The sequence below is a fragment of the Chrysemys picta genome, chromosome 1, assembly GCF_011386835.1.
Source record: "Chrysemys picta bellii isolate R12L10 chromosome 1, ASM1138683v2, whole genome shotgun sequence".
Lineage (NCBI taxonomy): Eukaryota > Metazoa > Chordata > Testudines > Emydidae > Chrysemys > Chrysemys picta.
The window spans coordinates 137,966,997-137,988,810 of record NC_088791.1 but is presented as its reverse complement, the minus strand read 5'-3'; the positions used below and the strand labels follow the sequence as shown (position 1 = coordinate 137,988,810).

At 47.6% G+C, this 21,814-nt stretch overlaps 2 protein-coding genes across 2 annotated transcripts in view; both read right to left on the bottom strand.

The window, feature by feature from the left end:
* Positions 1–350: 350 nt before the first annotated feature.
* Positions 351–21,814, bottom strand: part of LOC122172996 (antigen WC1.1-like) — a 64,371-nt gene continuing 42,907 nt past the window's right edge. The window contains exons 7-15 of the mRNA XM_065584730.1: positions 20,541–20,603; positions 20,140–20,454; positions 19,714–19,749; positions 18,592–18,729; positions 4,560–4,655; positions 3,515–3,598; positions 2,752–2,841; positions 2,181–2,333; positions 351–781 (exon numbers count right to left, since the gene is read on the bottom strand). Coding sequence (XP_065440802.1) covers positions 657–781; positions 2,181–2,333; positions 2,752–2,841; positions 3,515–3,598; positions 4,560–4,655; positions 18,592–18,729; positions 19,714–19,749; positions 20,140–20,454; positions 20,541–20,603 — 1,100 coding nt within the window. The 3' untranslated portion in view covers positions 351–656. The remainder of the gene's footprint in view (positions 782–2,180; positions 2,334–2,751; positions 2,842–3,514; positions 3,599–4,559; positions 4,656–18,591; positions 18,730–19,713; positions 19,750–20,139; positions 20,455–20,540; positions 20,604–21,814) is intronic.
* LOC135981598 (uncharacterized) lies at positions 13,897–16,441 on the bottom strand. The gene is made up of 2 exons (XM_065584822.1): positions 15,461–16,441; positions 13,897–14,466 (listed from the first exon to the last, which is right to left on the bottom strand). The coding sequence occupies exons 1-2, from the start codon at positions 16,035–16,037 to the stop codon at positions 13,991–13,993; spliced, it is 1,053 nt and encodes a 350-aa protein (XP_065440894.1). The 5' UTR covers positions 16,038–16,441; the 3' UTR covers positions 13,897–13,990.

The following is a 21,814-nucleotide window of genomic DNA, read 5'->3' as shown; positions in this document are numbered from 1 at the left end:
AGAGTAAAATGGATTTATTTGGTGTTTAGATCCCACTGGGAGCTGGGTGCCTGGGTGCTGGAGATAGGATACCTAATGAGAAGTTTTTGGTTGAAGTCTGCAGCTTTGGGGGCGTGGACCAGACCTGGGTCTGTGCTGTAGCAGACTAGTGTGTCTGGCTCAACAAGGCAAGGTTCTGGAGTCCCAAGCTGGCAGGGAAAATGGGCTCAGAGGTAATCTCAGCACATCAGGTGACAGTCCCAAGGGGGTCTCTGTCACCAAACCCGTCACATCAGTCTCCATCTCTTTCCCTGCTCGTCCACATAGAGTCATCCAACACACCTATTAAGAGAAACATCAGGCCTGGAACATATCTTCAAAAAGGGTTTAATAAGAAAAAGCAAAAATTCACAATGAAGAAATGTTAGGAACAAAAAAGCAGGGAAGTTCCAGACTGTCTGATCAATGGAAAATTAGAGGGGAAATCACAGCGCCTGTCTCAGTCACACTTATTTCTTGCATTTAAACAAAACTGAAATAAAAAAGCTAATTGAAGTAGTTCCCAGGCAGGGATTGTCTCCAATACCCCCATTGCCCAATGAGCATTTGGGACAGGAAAAGTTTAACCATACAGCATTTACATCCACACAGCATATTTTATCTGAACCCAGTCATTCTTATATTGATGTCCCAGAGACGCCATCACCAACATCATCATAACCCGGGTCACGAGGAGGTGGGGACAGGGCGTCACTCTCAGCCCCAGAGGCCCCTTCACTTCTTAGCGAGTGCAGACTCCAGCCTGGAAATAGCAAGGAGGTCACATTATAGCCAATGTATCCATTCTCCACCCACGTGCTCTCACATAATGGATGGGCAATGTACAGAATGGGCTGTGAATCAGCCCCTACCCCCAGTTCCTCTGAGAGGGTCTCTGACAAGTTTAATCCATTATCTCTCTCTGTTCTTCAAAGAAAACATGGGGGAACAGATTCTCTCTGTGCTGAGACCTCCCTGGTGAAGGAGAAGTGTGGGGATGGCAGTGAGCTGGCTATGACTCCCTGATAGGCCACTGGGAGCTGCTGTAACTTCTGACAGCTGATATAGTCCCTAAGGGACCACACGTCATCAGAGACCTCGTTGTTAAGGGAAAACAGCATATGTAACTCCATTTTGTGTTTCAGGCCCACTATTAGTTAGAAGCCAGCATTCCATGTACTAGGAGGGAGAAGGGGAGGCATTTGGACACAAGAAGATAAGGGCAGCAGTTGAGAAACAAGCTAGCAGCATACCTAAGCAGCTGCAGCATTAGGCAGCATGGGCAGCATGCCTAGAGGGGATAGGTGGTAGATAAGGGAAAAGTTTGTTTATTGGCTATGACTTACGATGCACGAGGACAGCATGCTTTGCTAAAAAGTATATAATCTCTGTGTAACCTGCATTCTGAGTCCCCTCCTGACTAGCAGGGGGGCACCACACTCGAGTGTAATAAACCTGTTATCTCTGTAATTCTCTGCAGTTGTGGACTTGGTTCTTGTACCTCAGCCTAGACTCAAACTGTGCATGACCTATAGGTATAATTCACAACATCATGGCTGGAGCTGGGTGGGGACAATAGCCCATGGAACATGCGGGGGCATCACAGATCTCACCTGCCCACACAATGCTTGTTCGCACATTATTCCCACCAAGACCAAAGAAATGCACATTTCATCCCAACCCAGTTTCCCCTGAGGTGCAAAGTGGGAGCTCAGCAATTGGCCCCAACTCTGATCCTATGCTAACAGAAACATTTACATATTGAAGTGAGTGATTTCAAACCTGATGCCAGGCCACTAACTAACCACACTTGAGGGACCTGCTCTTCCCACTACCACCCAGAGCACTGGTTTGGGGAAAGGCACTTTGGCCCCGATCCTGCCAATGGACTCTTGTAACTTTGATGATTTGGACAATTCCACTGAAGTCAGCAAGACTATTCATGTGAGTAAAGTGACAGATGAGATCTAATATTTGTAGGATCACGGACCTTAATAGGAAATCTTCTTTATTTCTTGATTTAAGTCATTTAACTTTGTTTAGTAGAGGTTAGGGTAGTGATACAGCTGGGAGTTTACCAATAACTGTATTTCAGTGCAGTGAGAGTGACCTCTAGTGGCCAGTAAAGGCTCTTCCAGGTGAGTTGTCCACACACCACTCACCTGTCTGTGAATCCCTGTTCCTGACACTTCCTCCATGGGCCCCAGTGACTTCCTGGGCTCTCAGTCCAGAACCAGGGTCATCTTCAGGGTCAGAAATTTCTCTGGCATCATCATAACCGTCCCCTGGATCATCTCCAGGCAGGGCCGGGACCTCTGAAACAAAGATGGGAATTAATGGTAATGAGAAGAGCCTTTCCACTGAATAGAGAAATAAGCTACATGCCAGGAGTAGCAAACGAGGGAGTTATGTGTATTATTTCTTATGAATGCCACATACACCTCAGCTTAGCTGTTTGATATTATCCTGCCAGACTGCACAGAGAAAATCAAAGGAGGCTGTTGGTGAGGAAGCAAACAGGAAACATAAAACTAACAAAGACATGGCTCTTTAAGGGCACAATGAGGGGAGCTGTTGTGAAATGTGTCTCCCTGGCTCCAGCCAGGCTAGTCTAGGTTAATTCTTCCCAGCCCTGAGCTCAGGATCAAAGGGCAGACTAGGGAATGAAGAGGGTGGAGCAGAAGTAGCTAAGGGGTAATGTGGCTTCCAGGAGGCAGATTCATCACTGCTCACCTCGACCGTCTGGAGTCTGGGGGACCTTGTTCAAGGCAGGCTCCTCCACATTGTCGTAATCCAACCGAGACCCCCCCGGGTAATCTCCCTCTGGAAAAGCAAACACGACACTCAGCTTCCCCTGAACACACCCATTTCCCCAGTAGGTTTTAGTTCCCCATTAAAGGCCTGTTGTCTTGGAGTTTGGGCTGTTCTGTTCATCATAGAGTCTGTAGGGGAAGTCACAGGGTGACCCAGGGGAAAAGGGAGAGTCATGGACATTCTGTGAAACAATAATTGTGCCACTTTTATTGCCTCAAAAATAACTAGGGCCCAGCCCTGCCCCACAGCATCTAATGGCAACTTTGTCATGCCCTTCAATGAGATCAGGATCTATGCTGGTATTGAGTTAACCCTGGACCGGTTGGGAGACAGTAGTTGCCACACCAGAGCTGACCATTGTGAATTCAACTGAACTCTATAAAGACATAGTTTAAAGTCCTTACTTTATATGGACTGGATCGTGAATTGGGCTATATGCCAAGGAGGCAGGGGCTTAGATCATGGGGCACAGATCAGGGGTTGTATAGTGACATGTGTCAGCTGTGGAAGTCAGATTCTTTCATACCGTGTGAATATTTCTGTGCCCGGTTCCCAGCAGCTCCTCCCCTGGGGGAGAGCACCATCAACCACACACAGAAAGGGTCACGATTTGTTCATGTTTCCGTCAAGAGTTGGACAGAAATCTTTTATGTGTCTCTGTATCCACCCCTACCCTTGTTACCTTGTTCTGATCCAGGATCGTTTTCACCCTCGCTGTCCCCAGTGTAATACTGCAGCTTCATCATTGAGTCATCTGAATAGGAGACTGGAGAAATGATAAATGGGATGTTATCACAGTGAGAGTAGCGAAACTGGCTGATGGGCAATGCATCCAGGTCCTGGAGCAAGATGTATGGTCCCAGTATATTGCTCCTTGAAGAGAAGATGCTGAATTCACAGTGACTGAGTGTTGAGAGGCTGACACAGATTTTCCAAGATAAATATCCATTTTTTTGTGGTAAATGTGGCTTTGGGGTGGATAAATCAGACTGGGAAGATGCTGGGAACAGCCATATTGACCTCATAAGGTGAGGCAGGGACTGAGTGTGCCTTTTACCTGGGACCCCCTCCTGTGGGTTTCATTTGAATCCTTCTCATTAACTGCGGAGCGTGTTTTGAGTCACACTCAGGGTGTAAGAATCTGTTTAGAGAGGAATGTTTATCTTCTCCTCCTGAATGTTGCTACTTCATGGCCTGATCCAGCAGAAAATTATGGCTGAGGCTGCTGGTCGAGATCTCCTCAGCCACGGACATGACTCCCATTTTGTTATGCAAGATACTCCCCCTCCCCTGTCTTGTTGCCAGATTAGGCCACGCCCCTCCAAGTATCAGAGTTTGTGACCAACCCCCACCATTAGTAGAGAGGACAATGTGCATCTCAGAAGTAGCCTGAGGGAGACGTACTGACCACGCTCAGAGTGCCCCAAAATGTGCTAAACTGAGAGCAGCATCTTCCCAACTGATTGACATTGAGTCAAAAGGACGTGAACAGTCACTTTCCATAACTAATTACCCCCTAAGACTGCAGGATGTACAGATCGGAGTCTGCTAGGGAGGAAACTCATTCATCTCATTCCAGTAACTGGCTGATCTCTTCACAGACCCAGCATCTGCAGCCATACAGGACTCACAGGCTAGAAGGCTGCAGAGATTTAGCTCTACGTCAGAGCTTTAGAATGCAGAGTGCATTAGAGATTTTCTCCCTGTTAGGAATGACACACACAGACCTGAGCGATCAAACATTTCCTGCTTCTTTCTCATCAGGTTATAATCGATCTCCTCATACACGGCCTCAGAGAAAGGGTCCAAGGATCTTCTGGAGCCTAAAAACAAAAGGCAGGGTTTGCACAGGGTCAGAGAAGCTAGGGATGGGAAACCCTATGAGATCATCCAACCCCCCGACCCCTGGCCCAGTGCAGGACTGGTCCCTACAGCACATTCCCACTGCTCTGTCCAGTTAAGATTTCAGAGTCCCAGGTGACAGGGACCACGTCCCTCTCCTGTTTGTTCTATTGGCTATTTCACTGTCATTAAGTTTATCTTGATATTCAGCCTTAATGGTCCCTACATACATTTATCCTATTACTCCTAGTACGACCCAAAATCATTCCTCTCCTATACTGGTGCTCACACCTATGGGCAAAATAGTACTTGTATATGTACTGCCTAGGGACTGTGTGGGGAATAATTAGCTAATATTTGTGCAGTGCTTTAAACATGGAACGTACTATCTACGTATCTTTTTAGGTGACAAATCTGTGGCACTGTCCCAGATTGAGGTGTCATTAGAGGAAGTTTTGGAACAAATTGATGAACTAAACAGTAATAAGTCATCAGGATTAGATGGTATTCACCCAAGAGTCTGAAGGAACTCAAAGATGAAATTGCAGAACTACTAACTGTGGTATGTAACCTATCATTTAAATCAGTTTCTGTATCAGATGACTGGAGGATAGCTAACGTGATGCCAATTTTTAAAAAAGGCTGAAGAAGCATTTACAGCAATTACAGGCCAGAATCCAAATTTACAGAACCAGGCAAATTAGTTTAAACTACAGTAAAAACAGAAGTATCAGATATATAGATTAACACGATTTGTTGGGGAAGAGTAAACATGGTTTTTGTAAAGAAAAATCATGCCTTGACAATCTACTAGTATTCTCTGAGGGAGTCAGCAAGCATGTGGACAAGGGGGATCCAGTGGATATAGTGTACTTAGATTTTCAGAAAACCTTTGACAAGATCCCTCACCAAAGGCTCTTAAGAAAAGTGAGCTCTCATGGGATAAGGGGAAAGATCCTCTCATGGATCAGTAACTGGTTAAAAGATAGGAAACAAAGGAAAGAAATAAATTGTCAGTTTTCAGAATGGAGAGAGGTAAATAGTGGTGACTCCCAGGGATCTGTACTGGGACCAGTGCTGATCAACATATTAATAAATGCTCTGGAACAAGGGATAAACAGTGAGGTGGCAAAATTTGCAAATGATACAAAACTACTCGAGACAGTTAAGTCCAAAGCAGATTGCGAAAAATTCAATGGAGGTCTCACAAAACTGGGTGACTGGGCAACACAATGGCAGATGAAATTCAGTGTTGATAAACACAAAGTAATGCACTTTGGAAAACGTAATCCCAACTATACATATAAAATGATGGGGTCTAAGTTAGCTGTTACCACTGACGAAAGAGATCTTAGAGCCATTGTGCATAGTTCTCTGAAAGCATCCACTCAATGTGCAGTGGCAGTCAAAAAAGCTAACAGAATATTGATAATCATTAGGAAAGGAATAGATAATAAGACAGAAAATATCATATTGCCTCTATATAAATCAATGGTATGCCTACATCTTGAATACTGCGTGCAGATGTGGTCACCCCATATCAAAAAAAGATATATTGGAACTGGAAAAAGTTCAGAAAAGGGCAACAAAAATGATTAGGGGTATGGAAAAGCTGCCATATGAGTATAAAATCATGACTGGTATGGAGAAATTAAATAAGGAAGTGTTATTTGCTCCTTCTCATAACACAAGAACTAGGGGTCACCAAATGAAATTAACAGGCAGCAGGTTTGAAACAAACAAAAGGAAGAATTTCTTCTCACAACACACAATCAACGCCTGTGGAACTCATAGCCAGAGGATGTTGTGAAGGCCAAGAGTATAACAGGGCTCAAAAAAGAACTAGATAAATACATGGAGGATAGGTCCATCAATTGCTATTAGCCAGGATGGGCAGGAATGGTGTCCTTACCCTCTGTTTGCCAGAAGGTGGGAATGAGTGACAGGGGATGGATCAATTGTTGATTACCTGTTCTGTTAATTCCCTCTGAAGCACCTGGCATTGGCCGCTGTTGGAAGACAGTATACTGGGCTAGATGGACATTTGGTCTGACCCAGTATGGCCTTTCTTATGTTCTTGTATAAGGGTACATCAACACGGCAATCTGGAGGTGTGATTGCAGGATGCATAAACACATCTGAGCTGACTTAGATCTAGCTATCCATGTAGCTGTGTCAGCAGACACAGCAGCACAGGCTAACCTTCCATGTACAACCTCACCGAGGAGCCTGGGTGCATACTCCAGTGGCTAGCCCACGTCACTACCATGCTGACGCAACTACACTTCTGTTGTTATGCCAGCTAGCTTTTACCTAGCTAGGTAAAAGCTAGCTCGGGTATGTCTACATGTGCTTCAATCACACCTCTCACTGCAGTGTACATATTCCCTAAATGTCTAATAGAACTGTCTGATTTCTTTGGCCATTATCACCCAAGCTCTTTTGCAGCATTTCTGCTTCCTCGTTCCCTCCCTCCAGCTGTATCTCTCTATTCAGGATCTTTCCCTCACATGGATTTTCCAGCACTTTTCTAAATGGAATCTTAAAATGTTCTTTTTCTAACAATACTTGCAGTCACTTTGTAGTATTTCCTCTAGTGAGGCGGAGTTGCCTGCCTCCCCACTTGACAGTGAGGGGCCACGACAATCCCTCTGGTGGGTGGAGCCAAACCTGCCCTGCCCCACTCGCCGGAATTACCAGGACAGGACAGGAAGCATAAAGCTAGGGCCTTGCATTTCATTTCAGTGGGACTGCTGCCAGTTTCCTGTAAAGTGACCAGATTAGCAGCATCAGTTACACTGTGAAGCTCTGCACAGTGGAAATAGATATAACTACTGTGTTCGAAGTCTTGGCTGGTTGGTTATTTTTTGTTTGTTTTTCTCGTATAAGAAAACTCAGAATCTGAGGAATGCAGAAAACACTGCAGGAGGGCCCTCCAAACTGATTTTTTATACCTGAAGCTTTTTAATGTTAGAACATAAGAATATAAGAACGGCCATACTGGGGCAGAGCAAAGATCCATCCAGCCCAGTATCCTGTCTGCTGCCAGTGGCCAATGCCAGGTGCCCCAGAGGGAGTGAACCTAACAGTTAATGATCAAGTGATCTCTCTCCTGCCATCCATTTCCACCCTCTGACAAACAGAGGCTAGGGACACCATTCCTTACCCATCCTGGCTAATAGCCAGTAATGGACTTAATCTCCATGAATTTATCTAGTTCTCTTTTAAACCCTGTTATAGTTCTAGCCTTCACAACCTCCTCAGGTAAGGAGTTCCACTGATTGGCTGTGCGCTGTGTGAAGAAGAACTTCCTTTTATTTGTTTCAAACCTGCTGCCCATTAATTTCATTTGGTGGCCCCTAGTTCTTATATTATGGGAACAAGTAAATAACTTTTCCATATTCACTTTCTCCACACCACTCATGATTTTATATACCTCTATCATAACACCCCTTAGTCTCCTCTTTTCCAAGCTGAAAAGTCCAAGCCTCTAATCTCTCCTCATATGGGACCCGTTCCAACCCCCTAATCATTTTAGTTACCCTTCTTTGAAGCTTTTCTAATGCCAGTATATCTTTTTTGAGATGAGGAGACCACATCTGTACACAGTATTCAAGATGTGGGTGTACCATGGATTTATATAATGGAAATAAGATATTCTCTGTCTTATTCTCTATCCCTTTTTAATGATTCCTAACATCCTGTTTGTTTTTTTGACTGCCGCTGCACACTGTGTGGACGTCTTCAGAGAACTATCATGATGACTCCAAGATCTCTTTCCTGATTAGCTGTAACTTAATTAGCCTCCATCATATTGTATGTATAGTTGGGGTTATTTTTTCCAACGTACATTACTTTACATTTATCCACATTAAATTTCATTTGTCATTTTGTTGCCCAATCACTTAGTTTTGTGAGATCTTTTTGAAGTTCTTCACAGTCTGCTTTGGTCTTAACTATCTTGAGCTGCTTAGTATCATCTGCAAACATTGCCACCTCACTGTTTACCCCTTTCTTCAGATCATTTATGAATAAATGGAATAGGATTGGTCCTGGGACTGACCCTTGGTGAACACCACTAGTTACCCCTCTCCATTCTGAAAATTTACCGTTTATTCCTACCCTTTGTTTCCTGTCTCCAGCCTGATGCAGAAATCTGGAGCTGGACCTGCACTGGACAGGATCCTGTCCCCAAAGGAGACCAACCCCAGAGAGAAACTGCCAGGACTGCCATCGGCCAATACCCCGATGAGACCAAGAACCCAGGCACTATGGAACCCCTCACTCAGACGCTGGTAGGAAGTAGCCCAAGGAAACTGGACTTTGGTCCCGTTTCACTGTCAAAACCCAAGTCAACATATTTAAGCTGGATCCCTGCTGACCCAATGGAACAGTCCGCCACTGTTAGAGACCTGGGCTAAGACGCAATGGAGTAGGGTGTGCCTAGGTCCCCCCATCCCCTGCTGCCAACCCCATTCCTCGGGTGGCAGCCTTCCTCTGCTCTCTGCCAGAGCCAGGACATCAAACGTGCCTGTTTGGTGCTCTGCCCTGCCTGAGGGCCTGAATCCCTAGACTGTTTGGTGCTCCCTGCTCTGCTCCCATCCAAAAAGCCAGAGCCCCAGACTGTGTGTTTGCTAGCTCCCTTAGCCAAGAGGCTTAGGCATCACCTGCTCCCCACTCTGCCCTGCCCAGAGGGCCAGAGCTTCCCTAATAAACCATTAACTGCTGGCTGTCCCAGCCAGGATGGTGTAGACTAAAGACTGCTTATACTCTGCCCCACCTAGAGGGCCAGAGCCCTAGACTCTTGATTGACGGCAGCCCTGACAGGAGGCTGTGAGCTCTAGACAGCTTACAGATCGGCCCAGCTAGTGGGACCCAAGCCTGTGTGCTGCTGCCTGACACAGTGGGACAGAGTGGGCTCCCTCCCCACTTGAGAGCAAGGGACCACTGCATTTCCCCTTTGTATTATTTCTCTATTGTCCCCATAGTCTCAACTCCTCCCAATTTACTGTCATCTGGACTGGCTTCAGAGCTTCCCTGCAAGAGAGGTACACACCACATGTGTTCACCATAAGATACCTTAATACTCTACCAGGTATGGCTGAAGTTAGTTTAAACAAGGTGTGTTACACACAGTGCCACCTAGTGGGTGAACAGTATAATACAGTTTAGCGTTCCATTACATTTTCACTTTTGAGTTCTACATTCCTACCATTTACAAAATTTAGGTTATCATTGTATATTTGTAGTTTTGCACAGATCAGTCTATTAAGTGTCTTTTTAGTATATAGGCCTGTCTCTCAGCCTAGGATAAAAGTTTGCGTTTGACTTTTGATACCTTTATATATTCTCCCTACTAATATGTGTGAACAAAGAATGAAAACACTGTGTATTGCTTCCAGATGGGGTTTATAGCACAATGAAAAGAAATAAGGAAAAGAGTTAAAGTGTTGCTGGGTATGGTGGGAGTTTAATATACCAGTGTACACTTGAAGACTGCCTTGACCCTTATCTAAAGGCAAGGTCAAGCAACCAGATGGGAGGGTCAAGTGGGGTGATGGGGAAGCATAAAAACACTAAAAAGCCAGAGAAAAGGTGACCTTTGCTTAAACATAACCTTACGCCTAACCCTCCCATGGGGTACAAAAAGGCGGTACCAAGGTGTCCATACTCACGATCCTCCAAAAGGGAACATGACCATAAATTGTAAGGGGTGGGACCAAGGTGTGCACCATAGGTATAATTAAGCCTGCTAAGAAAAAGAAGGTGGGGAAAAGGACAGGGAAAACTCTGTGGCGTACAGAGCTATGGATATGCTTGCTTGATTAACCCCAATAAACATTGAATTGCCTACACTTGGACTGTGGTCTTCTGCTTTCTGTTTGCGTGATAAGAACCAAGAGAGGGGCGAGGGAAAAAGCCCTAACTTCTCTCAGTGGTACTAGTTTTCTAATTACCAAACCCACACAAGTAACAACTTGGTCATCTGGCTTTCCATCAGTTGCAATGACTGCCTGAGGCCTGTTTGGAATCTCTGAGTTTTCTTCCTCTTGTTCTGCATCTGCTATCTGTTTGCTCCGTTGATTGTTCTTTCTGATGTACACTGTATGCTCCAGCATTTTATCTTGAGTTTATTTGTACTGGGTCTCCTTTCAAATATCCCCCTGCCAAGTTCTTCCACTTTTCTCATTAGGCCCATCATGGCTGCCACACTGAGGTCGAGAACGCTGTTGGTCTTTGATCCTTTGATCACATGCACTCTGAATGAGAAGTTTTTGTCTTTGAAAGATATTTCTACGGTGAACTGTCCCATGCAATTCAGAATGCCTCTAGGGCTAGTCAGCTGTGTCAGGTGACTTCAGCTCTGGGAGGGATTGATGGTAATTGTAAGGCCCTTCTGAGATTACTGTTACATCTGTTCCTAAATGAATTTTAAAGTCAATACTGTTTCTCTGAATGATCACTTTCAGGCTCTGTATCATCACACATAATAGATCCCAGAAACAATGGCTCGTTTGTCTGTAATATAAATCAATGTGTTTACTGCCAGGTTTCAGAGTAGCAGCCATGTTAGTCTGTATCCGCAAAAAGGACAGGAGTACTTGTGGCACCTTTGGGTATATCTACACCCAGCTGCTAGTTCGGCGGCTGGCAATCAAAGTTCTGGGTTCGACTTATCGCGTCTTGTCTGGACGCGATAAGTCAAACCAGGAAGTGCTCGCCGTCGACTGCGGTACTCCAGCTAGACGAGAGGAGTACCGCAGAGTTGACGGGGGAGCCTGCCTGCCGCGTGTGGACCGAGGTAAGTTCGAACTAAGGTACTTCGAACTTCAGCTACGTTATTCACGTAGCTGAAGTTGCGTACCTTAGTTCGATTTGGGGGTTTAGTGTAGACCAAGCCTTAGGCCTTGTCTACACTACGAGAGTAGTTCGATTTTACTTGCATCGAATTTTTGTAATCGATATTGCAAAGTCGAACGTGTGTGTCCACACTAAGGACAGTAATTCGACTTTGTGCGTCCACACTAACGGTGATAGCGTCGACATTCGAAGCGGTGCACTGTGGTCAGCTATCCCACAGTTCCCGCAGTCCCCTCTGCCCATTGGAATTCTGGGTGTAGCCGGCAATGCCTTCTGGGTAACAAAATGAGTCGAGGGTGCTTTTGGGAAACTGTCGTCATCCGTCCATCACTCCCGCCCTCCCTCCCTGAAAGCGCCGGCGGGAAAACAGTTCGCGCGCTTTTCCAGTCATTGACAGCGCGGACGCCACTGTACTCCGAGCATGGAGCCCGCTGCGACCATCGCTGCAGTTGTGGCCGCTCTCAACGTTTCGCAGCTTATCATAAAGGTTTCCCTGAGGCAGATGCAGAAAAGTCAGGCGAGGAGGCTACGGCACCGCGGTGATGTCCTGAAGTCTGAGAGTAGCACAGACCTGTCAGAAAGCAGGCGACCCAGCGCCGAGGACATCACAGTGGCAATGGGTCATGTTGATGCCGTGGAACGGCGATTCTGGGCACGGGAGACAAGCACTGAGTGGTGGGACCGCATAGTGCTGCAGGTCTGGGATGAATCCCAGTGGCTGCGAAACTTTCGCATGCGGAAGGGAACTTTCCTGGAACTTTGTGAGTTGCTGTCCCCTGCCCTGAAGCGCAGTGACACCCGGTTGCGAGCTGCACTGAGTGTACAGAAGCGAGTGGCCATAGCCCTGTGGAAGCTTGCAACGCCAGACAGCTACCGGTCAGTCGCGAACCAGTTTGGGGTGGGCAAATCTACCGTGGGGGTTGTTGTGATGCAAGTAGCGAAGGCAATCGTTGATGTACTGCTGCCAAAGGTAGTGACCCTGGGAAACGTGGAGGCGATCATAGATGGCTTCGCAGCGATGGGATTCCCAAACTGCGGTGGGGCCATAGATGGAACTCACATCCCTATCCTGGCACCGGACCACCAGGCCACCCAGTACATTAACCGAAAGGGATACTTTTCCATGGTGCTGCAAGCACTGGTGGACCACAGGGGACGTTTTACCAACATCTACGTGGGATGGCCGGGCAAGGTTCATGACGCTCGTGTTTTCAGGAACTCTGGTCTGTTTAGACGGCTGCAACAAGGTATTTACTTCCCGGACCACAAAATAACTGTTGGGGATGTGGAGATGCCTATAGTCATCCTCGGGGACCCAGCCTACCCGCTAATGCCCTGGCTCATGAAGCCCTATACTGGCGCCCTGGACACTGAAAAAGAACTCTTCAACTACCGGCTGAGCAAGTGCAGAATGGTGGTGGAGTGTGCTTTTGGCCGTCTCAAGGGGAGATGGAGAAGCTTACTGACTCGCTGTGATCTCAGCGAAACCAATATCCCCATTGTTATAGCAGCTTGCTGTGTGCTCCACAATCTCTGTGAGAGCAAGGGGGAGACCTTTATGGCGGGGTGGGAGGTTGAGGAAAATAGCCTGGCTGGTGATTACTCACAGCCAGACAGCCGGGCGATTAGAAGAGACCAGCGGGAAGCGCTGTGCATCCGGGAGGCTTTGAAAGCAAAGTTCCTGAGTGAGCAGGGTAACCTGTGATTTTATAGTTTGTGTACTGAGAAGCTAAACCTGCCCCCGTTTCTTTACCCAGGTAATGTTGACTATCCTATCCAGTTACATACCCCCTTCACCCCCCCTCCAACACACGTGTCGAAATAAAAATAGTTCTACTTTGTTAAAGCACACCGTTTTCTTTAATACTGTTTTAGCGGGAATTTTTTAAAACTGGGACGCAGACTGTGGTGCGGGGCGGGTCTAGTGTTGTGATGCGAATGCAGCTTCTAAACTCAAGGATTGACAGGCTCCGCTGCGGTGGGATGCTTGTTTCAACGGAGCCTGTCACCCCTCCTGATCGGGACTGTGTGTATGGGAGGTCTATTTGACTTTGTGGCAGGGGGAGGACGGTTACAGATCCCATGCTGTGTGGCTCTGTGATCCTGTCTAAGGACCGGCGCTTAAGATCTGTAACTGCCCTCCCCCGCCACAAAGTCACAGAGCAACCCCCCCCCCCCCAACATTACATCAAAACAACCTCCCAGACTAACCGGGGCAACTAGTCACTGCATCACTGCACTGTGTATGTGCCCTGCTGCTGTGCCTGCCCCCGACTATGTACCCTGCCAAAGGAGACTGTCCTGTCCAATTTCCAACCCCCTTTCCCCTCCTCCTCCAAAAGAACATGATTGAAACAGTAGTTAACAGAAACGAATTTTTTATTATCAACTACACATGGCATTGGGAGGTGAAACTTGGACGTGGGCTTGTGTCAGGCAGGAAGGAAAGAACTTTTCAAATTTTGGGAAATGAGAGCCTTCTGCTACTAGAGCTCTCTGCAGGGGTGGAGTGAGAGTTAGCAGGGACTCTGCCGCCTCTCCTTCTTTGCACTTTGGGTGAGGTGGGTATGGGACTTGGTGGCGGGGGAGGGCGGTTAGAGATGGACTGCAGCGGGGCTCTGTCCTCCTGCCTCCGTTCCTGCAGAACATCCACAAGGCGCCGGAGCGTGTCCGTTTGCTCCCTCAGTAGTCCAAGCAGCGTTTGAGTCGCCTGCTGGTCTTCCTGCCGCCACCTCTCCTCCCGATCCATGTTGGCTTGGTGCATTCGGGTCAAGTTCTCCCGCCACTGGGTCTGCTGTGCTGCCTGGGCTTGGGAAGAGGCCATAAGCTCAGAGAACATGTCCTCCCGTGTCCTCTTCTTCCTACGCCTAATCCGCGCTAGCCTCTGGGAGTGTGATTCCAGGCTAGGTTGTGAGACAGTCGCAGACGGGGCTGTGGAAATGGGAAAAAGGGAGTGAATTCCTCTGAAAGATAAATGTAGTTGTGAACAAAGAACATAGTCTTTCTCTGTGAACAAGACCATGCACAGCACCTTTCACATGCGCACTCAGCACAAGGTCGAATTCTCGGCCTTCGCATTCTGTGCCTGGGGTCTTGAACAGCACATTTGAGAAGCGAGGCAGCACAACGGAATTTCTGTTGCAGGCAGACATGGTAAGCCGTACACTTGTGGCAGTTTAAAACTTTTATATTACCACTGGCCTCATTTCACATTTAAATCAATGTCAGTCCCTGCTGCCAGCAATCCGGCAAGCGGGAACTCTGCCCCTGTCCCACCCCCTCGCGGCTGTCCCCGGGAATGATCCCTTTCGGCTGCCCCTCTCCCGCCTCCACCGCGTGGCTGCAAACCAGCGGTGACAGTTCTGTAAAGGAACGGGAAAGCAGTCCCAACACTAACATTCCCCTACCTAATTAAAAGCAGGTCACCATGGCCGACATCACCCTGATGAGGATCTCCGAGAGCGACAAAGAGAGAATGCTCCGGGAAAGCCTCCAAAGACCAGGGCCGTATGCCGCCCTGCTGTGCAGAGCAATGATCCCCGAGTACCTGATAATCTCGTGGCGCGGCAACGTGTCGTACTTCGGAGGACCCAATAAGGCCGCTCTCCCCAAGAACCTCATGCAACGGCTTTCAAGTTACCTCCAGGAGAGCTTCATCGAGATGTCCCAGGAGGATTACTGCTCTATCCCCGCACATATAGACCGCATTTTACTGTAGCTGCAGTAGCAGGGAATACACAGTAGAGCGGCTTGTGCAGGACAATCACTGAAAACCGGACATTGCTAGATTTCTTTTCAAAACTTGCACTGCCCCTTACTAAACCGTTAAGCGCCTAGGGCACACTAATCATGAACAACCCATTCTTTTAATTGTTAATATTCCTGTTTTGTTAAAAATAAATGTTTAGATGTTTACAACACTTACTGGCTGATCCTTCACCAGATTCTGTGTCCGGGGTAATGGCTGGGGACGCTTCGTAGGGGATCTCTGTAAGGGTGATGAAGAGATCCTGGCTGTCGGGGAAATCAGCGTTGTGAGAGCTGCCAACTGCCTCGCCCTCCTCATCTCCTTCCTCATCTTCCCCGTCCCCTAACATGTCTGAGGAACCGGCCGTGGACAGTATCCCATCCTCAGAGTCCACGGTCACTGGTGGGGTAGTGGTGGCGGCAGCACCGAGGATGGAATGCAGTGCCTCGTAGAAACGGGATGTCTGGGGATGGGATCCGGAGCGTCCGTTTGCCTCTTTGGTCTTCTGGTAGCCTTGTCTCAGCTCCTTGATTTTCACGCGGCACTGCGTTGCATCCCGGCTGTATCCTCTCTCTGCCATGTCTTTAGAGATCTTCTCGTAGATCTTTGCATTCCTTCTTTTGGATCGCAGCTCGGAAAGCACGGACTCATCGCCCCACACAGCGATGAGATCCAAGACTTCACGATCAGTCCATGCTGGGGCTCTCTTTCTATTCCCAGACTGCATGGCCATCACTGCTGGAGAGCTCTGCATCGTTGCCAGTGCTGCTGTGCTCGCCACGATGTCCAGACAGGAAATGAGATTCAAACTGGCCAGACAGGAAAAGGAATTCAAATTCAAATTTTCCCGGGGCTTTTCCTGTGTGGCTGGTCAGAGCATCCGAGCTCGCACTGCTGTCCAGAGCGTCAACAGAGTGGTGCACTGTGGGATAGCTCCCGGAGCTATTAGCGTCGATTTCCATCCACACCTAGCCTAATTCGACATGGCCATGTCGAATTTAGCGCTACTCCCCTCGTCGGGGAGGAGTACAGAAGTCGAATTAAAGAGACCTCTATGTCGAACTAAATAGCATCGCAGTGTGGACGGGTGCAGGGTTAATTCGATTTAACGGCGCTAACTTCGACATAAACGCCTAGTGTAGACCAGGCCTTAGGCTTGGTCTACACTACCCCCCCTAATTCGAACTAAGGTACGCAACTTCAGCTACGTGAATAACGTAGCTGAAGTTCGAAGTACCTTATTTCGAATTAGTTGAAACTTACCTTGGTCCACACTCGGCAGGCAGGCTCCCCCGTCGACTCCGCGGTACTCCTCTCGGCGAGCTGGAGTACCGCAGTCGACGGCGAGCACTTCCGGGTTCGACTTATCGCGTCCAGACTAGACGCGATAAGTCGAACCCAGAAGTTCGATTTCCAGCCGTCGAACTTGCCGGTAAGTGTAGCCAAGGCCTTAGAGACTAACAAATTTATTTGAGCATAAGCTTTCGTGGGCTACAGCCCACTTCTTCGGATGCATATAGAGTGAAACATGTATTGAGGAGATATATATACACACATATATCTATATCTATATCTCTCTATATATATATTTGTATATATATCTCCTCAATATATGTTTCACTCTATATGCATCCGAAGAAGTGGGCTGTAGCCCACAAAGCTTATGCTCTAATAAATTTGTTAGTCTCTAAGGTGCCACAAGTACTCCTGTTCTTTATGTGTTTACTGCATATCACTGCGTTTAGGTGGCAAAAAAAAAAACCTGCAAAATGCCCATATTTTGTGCATTTAATATATCCTGAGTGTTTGAGTAAAATTTGTTCCTCTTAGCCAGGAGTTCTCTCTCTTTACCTCACCAGTTTTATAGTATTAACTTGTCGCACTCATGCTGTGTTTGTTACTAGCTTCTAAGCTAGATTCTTGTTTGGCAAGTTGCTCTGGGTTTTGATGTCTCATCAGCTAGATTGCCTTGCCATTTGAATAGCAGTGTGTAGGGTGAAGTCTGTTTTTAATTGTAGTTGCTGTGAAAGACTTTATCGTTTAACTCAATAACCAGCTTCTCTCTGATATTTTCAGGTTTGCTGTTCCAGAATCAGAGTTTTCAGCCAAGGCATGCAGAGCTCTTATAATTTATTCAACATTTTCCCCTAGTCCTTGAATTCTCTGATGAAAACATTCCCTTTCATAAACCACATTTCTCTGAGGGTACAGTAGAACCTCAGAATTACAAACATCTTGGAATGGAGATTGTTCATAACTGAAACATTTGTAACTCGGAAGAAAATGTTACAGTTGTTCTTTCAAAAGTTTACAACTGAACATTGACTTAATACAGCTTTGAAACTGTACTATTCAGAAGAAAAATGCTGCTTTTAACCATCTTAATTTAAATGAAACACAGAAACAGTTTCCTTACCTTGTCAAACCTTTTTTTTAACCTTCCCCTGTAATTTTTTTAGTTGTTTACATTTAAGACAGTATTGTACTATATTTGCTTTTGTGTTTTTTTGGGTCTCTGGTGCTGCCTGGTTGCGTACTTCCAGTTCCAAATGAGGTGTGTGGTTCACTGGTCAGTTCTGTAACTTTGAGCTTCCAGTGTATAAAGTATGCATCAAACATAGCTAGAACCCTTCCATAGTCATCTTTGTGACTGTCCTCAGGAAAATCAAAGGATTTAAAGAAATGCTCTGCTTGCTTCCAAAGAGCACAAAGTAAACACCATACCTGTATATCTTCAGTTTCCTTATGGAGTTTTGTAGCAATTTGAAATCTTGCAAAATGCTGCTTCTTGTCTCTCAGTTGTGAAGGTTTGTGAAAGCTGAAGTTCTCTGGGGCAACGCAGAGAGAGATGTTGATGAAATCCTGCAACCTGTGTTGCTTTTTTTTTTCCTCTCTGCAACCTTCATTGCTCCTCCTTCTGTCTGCAACTTCTGTTACTCTCTTCCTTCTGTTTTTTCTTCTCTTCTGGCACTGCTTAACTTTGGGCACCATGTCACATACACCTGGTACATGGTAGGTGGCATGGCTGCTATTAGCAGGTCAGGTTTCTGTACCAGATATAGAATGGCTACAGAGCTCCCTTCCCAGAGAAATACTCACCAGATCTGTTCACAATAAGATCCCTTAATGCTCTGCCAGGCATGGCTGAGGATAGCTAAAATAAGTTGGTACATGCAATGCCACTTTGTGGCCGAACAGTATAATACAACTTAACCTTCCATTACACTGACAACACCCCACCCCCCTTAGACACAGCTCCCCCTGTTATTTCAGAGGCATTTCACACAGTGACACCAATCAACACCCACCTCTGCGCTGTGCCCTGGCACTTCGCACCTGTGCACCCAGGATGATTAAGACCAGGCAAAGCAGGGCCCCCAGGATAATGCAGACGACCATGGGCACTGTGACTCTCCCACTGTCAGTCAGAGGACGGCGCGGGGGAACTGGATGGAAATGAACATATGACAGGGAGAGATTATTCTGTGAGAGTCAGGGGGGGCCCCGGGGAGCTCCCAAGTCACTCATTGCACAGCCCAGAACAGCAGAGTAATGGGCTGGAACACAGGGCGCAGCTCACAGGCTGCTGTTTAAATCATGGGCCCTGCCCTGTCAGCTGGAGCCAGCAGACAGGAATCATCAGGGTTAGCAGGGCCTGCAGCTCCCGGCCGGGTGTCATTCACCCCTAGATTTCACAGGCCATGTGTAAGGGGACGTAACCCCGACAGGGCAGGAGCGATGCTGGGAAGAAGGTCCTGCCATTTAAAGCCTGAGGGTGTGTGGCCACCGCCAGAGCAAGTGTCCAACCCGCAGCATCCCTGCAGCACAGCCAGGGCCTCAGAAGGAGACCTGGGGCTTGTGAGGAGCAGACTGTGAAATTCCCTTACATTCCAGAGACGCTGGTTGTGATGTCCCTGTACCACAGAGTGGGGTGACATGTTTTTCTTTAACCTTTCCCATTTTTCCCTTATTTTTTTAAAATTGATCGCTGTTTAATAAATTGTATTTGCTTTGAACTGTATGTAATGATCAGTGGGTCAGGGAAGCGTTGAATGCAGAGAGAGCATCCCAGAGTGGGGACACCCCAGCCCCTGCCCTAAGTGACCACGGCAAGGTTGGGGATCGAGCCCCCAGGAATCCTGGGCCCAGCCTTGTCAGGGTTACAAGGACTCTGCCACACAGGAGAGTGGAAGGGGAGCGCTTGACATCAGGAAGAACTCTGGGTAAAGAAAGTGGGAGGACTCAGATCCCTTAATTAATCCACTTCACCGGGGTACTGTATAAGCCAGAAAAGTTCCCCACAATAGCGGGACCATTCCCCTGCTTACACACAGAAAGGAGCTCCTGCCTTAGGCTGCAGCTGGCAGCACATCCTCTGTGACCCAGTAGCAGGTAAATTTAACTCTTAATGGGAGAGGGGGATGTTTTACCTGTTCTACTCAGTGATGCTGTTGTCTCTGTCACACCTGCAAAGAGAAAAGGAGGAGAGTTGGAGTCTGGGAAGTGACGTGTTTGTCACCGGGTAGCGTCCCTCAGAGTCCCTGAGGATCTCCAGACGTAACTTCTACAAACTCCCTCAGACCAGCACAGGGTCTGTATGTTAGTGATTTAGGGCCCACGTCCTCCTATGCTGACTTGTAACAAACCAGCACACTGGGGTCTGTGGTGGATGCACGGGCTATGTGGGCTGATGTCTGCGCCAATCTGACCCCACAAAGGTTCCACCCTATAGCATCATTGATGCTCCTGCACATGGGAGATGGGAGGGCCTGGTCTGTGACCAAGGAGGGGCAGGCAATTGGACCCATCCTCCTTCCGGAAAATTACAGCATGTAGCAGAAACATCTGTCACTCACCTGAGCAATTCACTGCAACATCTTCCTTATGGCCACAGTTGCTCTCACCCCAGGGCTTGGCAGGACACTCCCAGAGAGATGACTCTGTCCCTCTGCAATTCAACGACTCCACCCAGATGGGACCAGTCCCCTCGCCATATGCAGCCTCGCCCGGGGCAGATACAGCAGATCCACAGCCCAGTTGTTTACACACAACGTTAGCATCCGCCATGTCCCAGGAGTCATCACAAACTGTTCCCCAGGAGCCACGGTACCAAACCTCCACTCTCCCCGAGCATCTGTCCTTTCCTTCCACGACACGTAACTTCTCCCGGTCTGGAAATGCAGAAACCTCACATGTTACTGGGACAACTGGGAAAGTCCTTAGGGACCAAGAATGAGACACAGAGAAGCAGAAATACCTGTGCAGCTTGTAGTGTTCGGGCATTCGGTGAACAGGGTCTGAGGTGTTTTCTCTTTTTGTCCTATGCAGAGAAAATGATGAACTGAACAGACCAAGAAGAGTGTGTGTACATTAAACCCCTAAATTTCAGCAATTTTATAAACTTAAATCTAAAATCTAGTTTGTTTCAGAGCTAATGGATTTATTACTCAGTGGATTTTTTGGATGTTGAAATCTTTATGCAGCTCCCTGCTGGTGTGTGCGTTTTTGATTATCTGAGTCTGTTCCATCCACCCTGTGTACAGGTGCTCTTGGCCCTCTTTGAATGTAAACAGATTTGTCAGCTGAAACTCACCCATATTATTTTGGGGATCCAGACATGGTGGTATTAGAATTGAGACCAAAATGGGACTTTAGATCTGAAACAAACTCTCACCTACACGCACAGACACAGACACACTTTTCGGGAATTCTGATCCTGACCTAGATTTCACAGCCTGGGGGGTCAGGAAGCAGGGTCTGCAGCAGAGCTAGTCTCCAGGCAGACTAACAAGCGCAACGGCCTGTATTAGGCTGCCTGACTGGTCGTACTGCCTGATTGGTGGGAAGGGTCAGCAGTTCAGGTCTTGAATTCAGCCCCAGAGCAGCCATTCAGCAACTGCTCAAAGCATTTCCCATAGCTAGGATACCTCGTTTTCCTGTCTTGTTCCCAGCCTTGTTCTTGCCTTGACTCCGGACTTACCTCTTGCCTTGCTCCAGGTAACCTAGTCCTGACACTGAGCTCCGATTTCTGACTTTGGCTCTGGACTCTGGCTCTGACCCTTGGCTTCAATTTCTGGCTATCAGCTTCTGCTCTAGCTAATGGGCATGACTCCTGCTTCAACCACTCAGCATGACCGCCCACATCTTGGTCAGTCACATTGGGCCCATCTCTGATTGTTCATCCCAAAAGTGTAGCCACAGAGATTCCCAAATGACACTCACTAATGGGAGACATTTGCAGTGGCGCTGGGAAAATTTTTACAGTTGGGGTGCTGAAAGCCAGTGGTCCCCAAACTTTTTACCTTGCCCCCATTACCCCATCCGTGCTCCCTCTCCCCCGAGTTGGGGCCAAGACTGAGCTCTGACTCTGGGCGGGGGACATGGATAGGGGTAAGGGGACTGAGGCTGGGAGCACAGCTGGGGGCGGGAGCAGAGCCCTGCTTGCGGGGCCAATAGCAGGACCCTGTGTGCGGTACCAGCAGCAGAGCGCAGGGCTGGCAGCTGGGACCCCGTGCAAAACCTGGGGGGTGC

Bases quoted from the DNA above. Each gene is read 5' to 3' on its own strand.
- LOC135981598 (XM_065584822.1), bottom strand. From the start codon at position 16,037: ATGCAGAGCTCTCCAGCAGTGATGGCCATGCAGTCTGGGAATAGAAAG. The intron at 14,467-15,460 runs GTAAGTGTTGTA...CCATTTCCACAG, and splicing joins ATCTGGTGAAGGATCAGCCA to CCCCGTCTGCGACTGTCTCA.